This window comes from Megascapheus bottae, chromosome 20, assembly GCF_031878675.1.
Source record: "Megascapheus bottae isolate mThoBot1 chromosome 20, mThoBot2.hap1, whole genome shotgun sequence".
Classification (NCBI taxonomy): domain Eukaryota; kingdom Metazoa; phylum Chordata; class Mammalia; order Rodentia; family Geomyidae; genus Megascapheus; species Megascapheus bottae.
The window spans coordinates 10,572,706-10,584,943 of NC_143528.1; the positions used below are offsets into that span (position 1 = coordinate 10,572,706).

The 12,238-nt window shown below is 37.6% G+C and overlaps 1 protein-coding gene and 1 non-coding gene across 4 annotated transcripts in view; both read left to right on the forward strand.

Annotated features, from left to right (window-relative positions):
* The window catches only part of Tex15 (testis expressed 15, meiosis and synapsis associated), a 63,251-nt gene extending 54,872 nt beyond the window's left edge, over positions 1–8,379 (forward strand). For all 3 annotated transcript variants that reach the window (XM_090353951.1, XM_090353952.1, XM_090353953.1), the window contains 3 exons: positions 864–922; positions 1,705–2,948; positions 6,632–8,379. In XM_090353951.1, coding sequence (XP_090210077.1) covers positions 864–922; positions 1,705–2,948; positions 6,632–6,669 — 1,341 coding nt within the window. In that variant the 3' untranslated portion in view covers positions 6,670–8,379. The remainder of the gene's footprint in view (positions 1–863; positions 923–1,704; positions 2,949–6,631) is intronic.
* A 1,726-nt stretch (positions 8,380–10,105) lies between these two features.
* Positions 10,106–10,238, forward strand: LOC150049152 (small nucleolar RNA SNORA42/SNORA80 family). Its single transcript, XR_016539072.1, has one exon. It is a non-coding gene; the product is annotated as a small nucleolar RNA SNORA42/SNORA80 family (small nucleolar RNA).
* Positions 10,239–12,238: the final 2,000 nt, after the last annotated feature.

Here is a 12,238-nt window from a genome sequence, read left to right on the forward strand (position 1 = left end):
GAGACTGAGATCTGATGATCACAGTTCAAAGCCAGCCTGGGCAGGAAAGTCAATGAAACTCATAATGTCCAGTAAACCACCATGAAACTATAAGTAGAACTGTGGTTCAAAGTGGTAGAGCACTAGCCCTGAGCAGAAAATATCAGGGAGAGGGTTCAAGCCCTGAGTCCAAACCCTGCAACTGATGACAAAAAAAAGTAAAACAGATTCTGAATATAATTTAAAAAAATGTCTGCCACAGTTTAAATAGGTAGGTGCTATTTTATAGAATAACAAAGAGGTTTAGAGGGGGTTATTTTATAGAATAAAACAGAAACTGTGCTACTTGAATATTCATAATCCAAACTTATTAACATTAAAGGTTTTTTTATATTTTTAACTTTTTTCCTATTTAGGGAATATTTGTATATATGTAATGGGATTGAGATATTATGGAAGTAGAACCAAACTCTAAACACAAAATTCATATATATTTCATACATACCTTTAGCCCAAAGGTATGTTTCTGCAGTCTTTATAATTTTATTTGTGGAACAAAAAATCTTCATTGTGTGGAAGTTTTCACATCAAGTATCATAGTGAAGGTCAAAAGGTTTTGCAATTAGGGCTTTTGAATTGGAATGTTTAACCTGTAATTTTCAGAACTACTAATTTATGGGCTCAGTAACGTGTGTACTAACAAGAGAGAGCAGTCATTAAAGACTCCAAGGCTAGTTCATAATACAGGATGTTGTGAATTTCTTTAAAAAACTAAAATTACTGTAAATGTGAAATATGGAAAGTAAAGAATCACTTTTTGGAAAAACAGGACTGATGTTATAGTTTCTTATAACATAGATTTTCTTTGTGTCTTTTCAACATAGGTTAGCATGAATGATGTAACAAAAATCAGCAGAAAAAAGACAATATTCAGTTCTTCACGGTAAGAATTATCAGCCTTCTCTAAATTAAAATTAAACAAATTTGGGCAAGTAGTAAGGGACAAGAATAATTATTTATGAAACTGCTGGATCATCCATGTAACATAGAGGACATGGGATAAAAAGGGTGAAGATTGTTTCAAAATTTCCATTCAGGGGCCGGGAGTTTGGCCTAGTGGTTAAAGTGCTTGCCTAGCATGCATGAAGACCCGGGTTCGATTCCTTGGTACCACATATATAGAAAAGCCGGAAGTGGTGCTGAGGCTCAAGTGGTAGAGCTCTAGCCTTGAGACAGTCCAAGGACAGGGCTCAGGCCCTGAGCTCAAGCCCAGGACTGGCAAAAAAAAAAATTCCATTCATTTTTTGAAAGAAATTTTCATATTTGATACTAATAAATTAATAGTATTGTAAAAGAGACATAAAAATGACAAATGTTGCATATTTTTTAACTTGTGAATTTTACAGTCTGGCCAAATTACAAAATTGGTTACAGAAGTACAAATTGCCAACTATATAGCAAGGGACCATTAATGTACACATACTACAAGTATGTAAAATTAATGTACCCATACTGCAAGTATACTATTTTCACATGAGGATGTCAGTATCAAAAAAATTAATATTTTTGAATAATGAAATATTGAATAAAACTGGGACAGTATATTACTTGTATATTCCTAATAATTTGGAAAATGTCAACCTTAAGCATTCTCCTCAATATAAAAATACAAAATACATACTTCAATTGTATATTTAAAATTTTATGTATGTGTTAAATTTACAGGACTACAAAATTTCAGTCCAAGAATGCAAATGAAACAGGATCAAGTTTGAAAAGAAACTATGTATCTTCAAAAAAGGATGAACTGAAAAAATCACTACCTGGCACACTTTTACCTTTCAAGAATCTACAAGAGAGTGGTACATCACAATCAGAAAGCAAAATAGATTTGACAAATAGTTCATTTGATGTTTCAGAATACCTCACTGAACAACAGGAAAACTTAAATGGCATAAGGAAAAGAAATGTGAATGCTAATGCCATGGAAACAATTGATGAAGATTGTCCTTTTATAACGTGCAATCAAAAAAGTATAGCTGACACTTTTTCAAAAAATCCTGAGACACTACTCCAGAAATTATCTAAAACTCCCCCAGATCCTGCCCAGAACATTTATCTTTCAAACATAAAACTAGGAACTGATGTTTCTCTTAAGCCTAATTCATCAGGGATCTCTGAGGCTCCTTTCCATTCTATGAGGAATACCCACACCAATCTAGATATGAATGATACAATCTTTAAACATCAAGATGATGAGATAATAAATTTATCTATTAAAGACTGTACAGGTACCACTTCTCCAGAACCCATATATATTCAGAACAAAATTCCTGTTTTGCAAGTAAAGAAAACACAGCCTGGAACAACTGAGGCTCAGCATATGAAGGATAGAGTGAATTCTAGTAGTGTACCTTTTAGAGTACCTGGAAGCTCAATTCTTGATGTTAATCACACAGCAGAATACTCTTTTTCTGAACAACAAGATGAAGAACATTCCAAAGCTCTGGATCAGAAGGCTGACACATACTGGAATGAACTTCCACATTCTGAATGCAGCCCAGTTTATAATTCTTCTGAGTACTCATTTGGGACTTCATATCCATACTATGCTTGTTATGTTTATCAATACAGCAGCAGCAATGGCAGTGCCATTACCCACACATATCAAGGAGTGACATCATATGAAGTACAGCCACCGCCATCTGGAATTTTTACTACTATTACAAATACTGTTCAAAACACACAGTCTAGTCTTCAGTACTCCCAGTATTTTAGTTACTTTGCTCAGCGGCCACAAGCAAATGCATTTGTTTTACAAAACGAGTATTTTCGACCTCAAATGCCTAGTTCTTACAATTTTCAACGACCCGTTTTTTCACAATATGCTTCTTATCAACCATTACCACAAGCTACATACCGATATCCACCTAATCCAGGTGCACTTCCAGAAGTTCCTTGGACTTATGGTGAGTGCTAATGTTTGTTTTCTTGAATTTTTACCTTTGTTGTTGTTGTTGTTTTTTTTTTGCCAGTCCTGGGGCTTGAACTCAGGGGCTGAATACTATCCTTGGGTTTTACTCAAGACCAGTGCTCCACCATTTGAGCCACAGTGCCACTTCCAGCTTTTTCTATGTATGTGGTACCGAGGAATCAAATCCAGGTCTCTGTGCATACTAGGCAAGCCCTCTACCGCTAGGCCAAACTCCCAGCCCCGAGTTTTTACTTTCAACTTTCATCTGTTTCTATACATGAAATTTAGTTGTAAATTTAGTGTTCTGTGCAGAATTATAGAATTGTTCATGTATCAGCAGACTTTAATTGTGTTGTTGGAAATCTGGCTGTCAAAAGATTATTGAGGGGCGGGGAGTTTGGCCAAGTGATATAGTGCTTGCCTAGCATGCACGAAGACCCAGGTCCGATTCCTTGGTACCACATACATAGAAAAAAGCCAGAAGTGGTGCTGAGGCTCAAGTGGTAGAGTGCTATCCTTGAGAAAGCCCAAGGACAGTGCTCAGGCCCTGAGCTCAAGCCCAGTACTGGAAAAAAAAAATTATTGAGAAAACTAAAACTGGTCGTGTGTCCTTAATAATATATCCTCTTATAAAAACCAAATTTATAAAGGGAATAATTAAATAGTTACAAGTAAATCCATACAGTTACACAACCAGAATTTGTAAACATTTTTGTGTATGTATATTGGTCCCAAGACTTGAACTCAGGGCTGGCACTGTGCTTCGGCTTCTTTTGGTTAAGGCCAGCATTCTGCCACTTGAGCCACTGCTTCTCTTCTAGTTTTTTTTTTTTGCCAATCCTGGGACTTGAACTCAGGGCCTGGACACACTCTTTGGGCATTGTCAAGACTAGTGCTCTACCACTTAAGCCACAACATCACTTTGGTTTTTTTCTGTGTATATGGTACTGAGGAATTGAACCCAGAGCTTCATGCATGCTAGGCAGGCACTCTGCCACTAGGCCACACTGCTGGCCCTACTTATAATGATAGTTTTTAAAATGTAATCATGTAAACGTGTGCAAGTAAAGAATTCCACACAAAGATCTGGACGCTGATGGCTCATGCCTGTGATCCTAACTACACAGGAGGCTGAGATATGAGGACTATGGTTCAAAGCCAGCCTGGGCAGGAAAATCCTTCAGATTCTTAATCTCCAATTACTCAAAGAAAACCAGAAGTGGCATTAGCTTTGAGTGGAACAGTGCCCTAAGCCTGAGTTCAAGCCCCACAACTAACAACAACAAAAAATTCCACATAAATAGTGACACCAAAATTCTGTTTACCTCTACATAGTAAAACTTAAGGTATTTGGAAAGTGTTTTTTTGTCCTTGTAGGACTTGAACTCTGGGCCCGGGTGTTGTCCCTGAACTCTTCAGCTCAAGGATACCACCCTACCCTTTGAGCCATAGCACCACCACCATTTTTCTGGTGGTTAATTGGAGATAAGAGTGTCACTGACTTTAGATTTTAGTACCCAGGCTGGCTTTGAACCTCAATCCTCAGAACTCAGCCTCCTGAGTAGCTAGGATTACAGGTGTGAGCTACCACACCTGTCCTTGTTTCCTGTATTTTTTGGAGTTCATATTTTGAAGTGTGCATTATTTGATATTGGAGGAAACAGAGTAAAAACTAAAGTAAAAAACAAGTCTGCAGGGGCCAGGAGTTTGGCCTAGTGATAGAGTGCTTGCCTAGCATGCACAAAAACCCAGGTTCAATTCCTTGGTACCATATACATAGAAAAAAGCCAGAAGTGGTGCTGTGGCTCAAGTGGTAGAGTGCTATCCTTGAGAAAGCCCAAGGACAGTGCTCAGGGCTGGCAAAAGAAAAAAAAACAAATCTGCAAAAACAATAATTACAAACACTCAAGCATCTTCCCATCAGAAATAAAATATTTGAAATAAAGATAATAGTGTAAAGAAAAAGTGAGTATATTTTGCTAGAGATTGAACCCATAACCAAACACATGCTAGGCACAAACATTGAATTTCTAACCTACATCCTAGCACAACACTTGGTTGATTTTCTAATTAATATGGTTATTTCTTTAATACTTTTTGTATACTTTTTGTATGCATGATACAGCATGTGAGTATCAGATGGTTTTCTGATGATCTCTGTATCTTTTCCTTCCTTCCCTGTTTCACCAAATGAATTTAAACAGAACCAAATATTTTTACCTATGAAAATCTATAAAAGAGAATGAAAAATGTACTTTTTCCTTTTTTGTGAATTTGATATCATTGCTGATGCTATAATGACAAACATCAAGCACAGTGGCTGTATCAGTTAGACACATTTAATTTCTAAAACAGCTACTTTGTTATAATTCTTTTATGAAAACTCTCATTACACTTTCTTGTGCTTTTTCTAGTTAAGCTACTTGTGATGTTCAGTAAAGATCACTCGAAAATCAAGTTCAGCAATGACTGTCATAGATCTAATTATCTCTCTAAAAAAGCGGGGGGAGGCTGGATATGTGGCTTAATGGTACAGTGCTTGCCTAGCATGCATGAAGCCCTGAGTTTGATTCCTCAGTACTACATAAACAGAAAATGTCAAAAGTGGTGCTGTAGCTCAAGTGCTAAGAGTGCTAGCCTTGAGCAAAAGAAGCTGAGGACAGTGTCCAAGTTCAGAGTTCAAGCCCCAGGATCAGTATGCACACACACATGCATGTGGCTATTAGATCCAAACAGTACAAGAGCAAGGACTCAATATTTGCATACCCAATGCAATGGACATGGTATTGGAAATATAAATACAACTACATAGACATAATATTTTACTACATAGATTAATATATATCTATGATATACAAACCCTCAGTCTAATTTTAATTATGTTCTAAAATCTAAGTGCTAGTGATTGTATATAGAGATTCCCTTCTTGAATACTTGTTTGTTAAATACATCATTTGAAATATAATGTAAAAATCACTGTTAATAAATTCTTTAATAAAAAAATATTGGCAAAAAAAGCCTATTGCAATATTATAAACACATCATTTACTTTTACAATTGCATATCGGGAGTGCAGTTGACCCTTAAAGATCAACTCTCAGCCTGGCACCAGTGGCTCACACATGTAATCCTAGCTACTCTACTCAGGTGGCTGAGATCTGAGGTTTGCAGTTGGAAGCCAGCCAGGGCAGGAAAGTCTGAGAGACCCTTATCTCCAATAAACTACTGAGAAAAAGTTAGAAATGGAACTGTGCCTCATTTGCCTTCAGCAAAAGAAGCTCAGGGACAAAGCACAAGCCCAGAGTTCAAGCCCCAGGACTGGGGGGAAAAAAATCACCTCTCACACAGTAACTGCATCCCCCAAAGAGATCAAAGTCCCATTGATCTGTTTATCACTATTATATCAAGATGCTTGATTCAACACTAAATATGGAACTGAAAGAAAGTGCTTAATTAAGCCTGTCTGGCAAGAACATAGATGTCCTTTATTACATTGAATTCTTCCAAGATAGAGATACTGTATTTTACATGGGTATATTACTTATTCCTTGGAGAGCTTTAACTCAGGATCCTGTGGGCTAGTAAAGGGCAATTTAATTTGAATTTTTGTATACTATTATCCATAATTAGTACAAATCATTAACTTATCTTAGATCTTTATGGCTTTTTTTCCCCTAGATTCATGGCGAGAGAAACCCTTTCAGCCAGGACACTGAAATAGAGGATATTGAACACACTTTTCCAAGTATTTTTACCTATATATTTTATTTGATATTTAATGTTTTAAAATATATGCAAATATTGTATATAAATCATACAGCCCTTTGTATAAAGTGCAATAATGTTCACTTAACATAATAGGACATGTTAATTCCTAACATCTGGAAAACCAATTATTTCTTGGCAATTATAAAGAAGTTAACCCGGCATTCAATCTTTATTAAGGTTAAATGGCAGTGGAAAAAATTTTAAAGCAAACTTTTTGTTCTTTTTTTAATACATTGTTTATGATGTGACATATTTTGTGCTGCAAATTAGGAACTCTCAGTTATCAAATTAATAATTTGATTATTCTCGACGCTATTTCTGCAATTTACAATTCTGTATTATGGCTAGTTCTTTCAATTTCAATATCTTACTTTTACATAGACTATTTGGTTCCATTTTCTCAGTGTTTGCTGAGGTAGAGATATGTTGAACCTTTACATATGAAGCAGTTTCAGTTGATTAATATTGAAATGAAAGCACTTTCTATATCACCACAAAAGCCCCCTCTACAATATCTTTTGTATTTGTCTTTCATAATTTGAATGGTTCTTGTAGCACATAAATAGAAAATATGGTTATGCAAACAGTTTAGCCATATTGAAGTAATTTAAATAATGTTGCATAAATACGTTTTTTATGTTCTGGTCTTTTTATTCATTTTCAACATGCTGCAAAAACTTTTAGTAATACTGTTTTCCCAGACAACCGATGTAGGCTAGTGTTGAGCCTTATCCATATAGAACTTTGTTCAAGAATCATTCCTGTTTTAAAATATCAGAAAGAGCCTTCAGAACTGAGAAAATCGGAACAATTAGCTACCCCAAAAATGCCATAAGATATTTACTTTGCAAAATTTTGCTAGCTGGTTAAAGATATCCAGTGTTTACCGCCAACTTTTTGTTGGCGGAAAACATTAAGAAATGCTTTATACAAGCCTCTTCAAAGAGAGTATAATTAAAGTAATCAAGATTATTGTTTACTATAGACTGACTTATTTTTCAGTTCAAAAAGACTCAGCACCAACAGGTTGTCTCTTCAGTCACATTAACCATTTAGTATGGAATTCAGAAAACTTGTTTGCGAACATACACAGAACTTTGTATGGAGAAAGTAAAAGCAAAAGGGTAACTGAAAGAAATGGAAAATTTGGAAAGATGACAGAATAAGGGAGCCTAAAAATAATATAATTTTTCAGTTGTTATATTTGAAAATAATCTGTCAAAGCCAGAATTCCTGAACCATGGATGAAACTGGTAATGTTAATTATTATTCAAGAAGTGACTGCCTTGGCCATTTAATTTGTTTGGTTATACAAAGATATCACTTTTATTTAAAATGTGGGAAGCCAAAAATTACATACTCAAATACTTTTAACAACTTTTATATTCTATTGATAATGCCTTTGTGATATTTCTATTTCATGCGTTTTAATTTCTTCAAAAATTTATCTTAAATACCAGTTGCATTAAAAATCTGCTCTTTGACAAATTATGAAAAACTAGAGTGCCTTCCTTATTTCCTCAAGTACATGTTTTCTGAAAATACAAGTAGAACAAATTAAAAATGATCAAACAGTATAAGAAAAAAAACCTGCTTGTTTGTAAATTGTTTTGGAATTTGAAGAATTATTTGAATAAACCGAATTTTCTTTAATTTGAGTTTTCTTCTTTGTTTCTTTAAAAATGTAATTAAAAAATAGTATGTTTGCATATACTCATTAAAAACCCACAAAGGGACTGCCTTCTTTAGCTAAATGTCAGAGGATCCTTTCTCCAATTGTCATATCTTCCCCTGAATTTTTCCTTCCCCTCACACAAACTTCATGACTGCTAGAGTTTCATATGGTAAGCTAAAGAAAGACCGTAATGGACATGGAAGTAAATTTCACATCTTAAGTGATAAAGTTGAGGGGGGAAAAAAACCAGAGACTAAGAACTAAGTAATAAATACAAAATGAGTTCTTCGGAGAAGGTGTTTTTGAGGAAATAAACATCACTGAATCTAACCAAATATAAGGCTTCGACAATATTCTGCCAATGAGAAAAGTCTTCTAAAACAGTATTTTCCCTAAAAGGTGTTTCATACAAGTGAGATTTAAAGTAGGTATAAAAATGTTTATTTATGGGCAGGGAGTTTAGCCTAATGGTAGAGTGCTTGCTTAGCATGCATGAAGACCCAGGTTCGATTCCCTGGTACCACATACATGAAAAAAGCCAGAAGTGGTGCCGTGGCTCAAGTGGTAGAGCTCTAGACTTGAGCCCAAGGACAGTGCTCAAGCCCTGAGTTCAAGCCCCAGGATTGGTAAAAAGAAAAAAAATTAATACTTATTTTTGCCAGACATGGTAGCTAATGACTGTAATCTTAGCTCCTCAGAAGGCTGAGATCTGAGGATCAAAGGTTCAAAGCCAGCCAGAGCACAAAAGGACCTGAGACTCTTACTTCCAGTTAAACTCTAGAAAATAGGAAGTGGGGCTTGGCTCAAGAGTAGGGCTGTAGCCTTGAGCTGAAGAGGTCAGGGGCAGCACCCAGGCTCAGGGGTAGGGTAGTAGCCTTGAGCTGAAGAGCTGCCCAGGCTGAGTTCAAGCCCCATGACCCACAGAAAAAAACAAATTTTGGGTTTTCCTAGTATGGGAATTTGAACTTTGACAGTATTGGGTTATGCACTTGTTAAGCACATTACTGCTTGAGTAGTAACTTTAACCCTTTTTGCTCTCGTATTTTTGCTCAGGAATATCTGACCTGGGATCTTCCTACTTACATTTCTTTTTTTTTTTTGCCAATCCTGTGACTTAAACCCAGGGCTTGGTTTTTTCTCAAGGCTAGCACTCTACCACTTGAGCCACACCACCACTTTCCACTTTTTCTGTTTATGTAATATTGAGGACTTAAACACAGGTCTTCATGCCTGCTAGGCAAGCACTCTACCACTAATTCACATTCCCAGCCCTATATTCTTTTTTTTTTTTTTGCCAGTCCTGGGCTTGAGCTCAGGGCCTGAGCACTGTCCTTGGACTTTCTCAAGGCTAGAGCTCTACCACTTGAGCCTCAGCACCACTTCCAGCTTTTTTCTACGTATGTGGTGCCAAGGAATCTAACCCGGGTCTTCATGCATGCTAGGCAAGCACTTTAACCACTAGGCCAAACTCCCAGCCCCTCCCAGCCCTATATTTATTTTTGTAGCTAGAGTGACTCAGGTGCCACCATGCCCAGCTTTGTTTCAGTTTGATTTTTTGCTTTTTTCTTAGCTGATTCTAGGGCTTGAATTCCAGGCCAAGATGCTGTCCCTATGCCTCTTTGTGCTCAAGGCTTGCACTCTACTACTTGAACCACAGTGCCATTTCCAGCTTTTGCTGAGCCGTTTATTGGAGATAAGAGTCTCAGGATGCATGGATTGGATTTACGGCAGGCCTGTTCCCCTGGGCCTTTCATAGTGTCCCAAGCCAGAGCAAACTGTCATCACAAACCATTGCCTGACCTATACCCATGGGTTACTGGCACTGAAGGGAGTTGCACAGAGGAAAACGAGTCTCACAGACTTTCCTGTCCTGGATGGCTTCAAACCACAGTCCTCAGATTTCAGCCTCTTAAGTAAGTAGGATTACAGGCATGAGCCACTGGCACCCAGCTCATGCCCAGCTTCTGGTTAAGTTGGAGATCTTGTGAACTTTTTGCCTGGCAAAAAATAAAAATTCTAGCCAGGCGCGATGGCTCACTCCTGTAATCTTAGCTACTCAGGAGGCTGAGATCTGAGGATCAGGGTTGGAAGCCAATTGGGAGACTCTGTGAGACTCTTACCTAACTTTGCCTGGTCAGACCTCAAACACAAATCTTCCTACCTTTTCCTTTGTAAAGGAAAAGGATTCCTACACCAAAAGAAGAGAAGCAGAATAAAATTAGGAATATTTCTGGTAAATTATGACTGACATAGTTTTAAATGCTAATTAGCAAGGATTGGAGACTCAGTTTTTTTTTCCACAGAAGATATAGCCCATTAGCAAAGAGGGAAAAAAATTAAGAAAAACACTTTTTCTTTTTTCTTTTTCTTTTTGCCAATCCTGGGCCTTGAACTTGGGGCTTGAGCACTGTCCTTGGGCTTTCTCAAGACTAGAGCTCTACCACTTGAGCCACAGCACCATTTCTGGTTTTTTTTCTATGTATGGGGCACTGAGGAATCAAACCCAGGTCTTTGTACATGATAGGCAAGCACTCTACCATTAAGCCAAACTCTCATCCCCATGAATAACATTTTCTTTTTAAGATGCAAAACCTGATATTGCAGTCAGATCTTTGGCCTGTCTATCACCATTGACTTTCTTTGCTCCTGTCAAACTTCAGAAGCTATATACCTTACAAGTAGGGAAGTGAGAGGCCTCTAGACATCGTGTTATCCCTTCCTCCAATAGCATTTCTTTGGTTTTCTTTTGTAATTTATTGATTTGTATTAATTATATACATAGAATGTAGTATATTTCATTACACAAATAAAATATATATCAGTTCCAGCATCTTTTTATCTCTCTTTTAACCCCCTTACTAACTTCTTTCTAGTAATCACGATTCTACATTCAACTGTTTTTCAGCTTCTTTATAAGAACTTACTTAACCACGAATTTTGCTGTTATATATGGCAGAATTTTATACTTCTATAGCTGAGCAATACTCTTATGATATGCCTATTCCATTTTTCAGAGGAGGGAGAAGGGCAATTGCTGAAACCATGGGTTGAATTCATTCTTGCTCTGTATTTTTCTGTTCATGGCCTGGACTCATCTCTTGAGCCATACCTCAATCCTTTTTTTTTTTCCTAGTCAATTGAAGATGGAGTCTTTTGAACTTTTCTGCCTAAGCTAGATCCATGCTCCTCTAGGTCTCAGCTTTCTCAGTATCTACAATTAACCCCTAGAAAATGGGAAATGGGACTTGGCTCAAGGGTAGGGTGGTAGCATTGAGCTGAAGAGCTCAGGGACAACGCCTAGGCAGAATTCAAAGCCCCATGACCCACCAAAAAAAAAAAATTTTTTTTAAGCCAGAGATGGAATTGAGCACAGATTATTATATGCAATAACTATTTCGTGGCCTGTGGCCTAGCGATATAAAAATATCTAGAGTTGGCGGCGTGGCTCAGGTGGTGAGTGCCAGCCAATACACTGAAGCGTCAGATCCTGAGTTCAAGTCCAGGTCTGAGACAAAAGAAGTAAAGGGCTGAGAAGGCGGTTTCGTGGTAGAGTGCATGCCTGATGTGCATGAAGCTCTGGGTTCGATTCCTCAGTATCACATAAACAGAAAAAGCCAGGAGTAGCTCTGTGTACAGTGCTAACCTTGCGCAAAAGAGCAGCTCAGGGACGGTGCCCAGGCTCCTGCCAGGATAGCGAGACTCTGTGCAGGAAAATCCCAACTTTCCTGACCGCTTGCTTAGAAGGCTGAGAAAGCGCGAAGGCCGCCGGGACCAAGTGCCCACCGGGTCGTTTCTCCGCCGAGCCGCACGGCGGCGCTGCTCGGCTCCGTGAGGACCCAGCC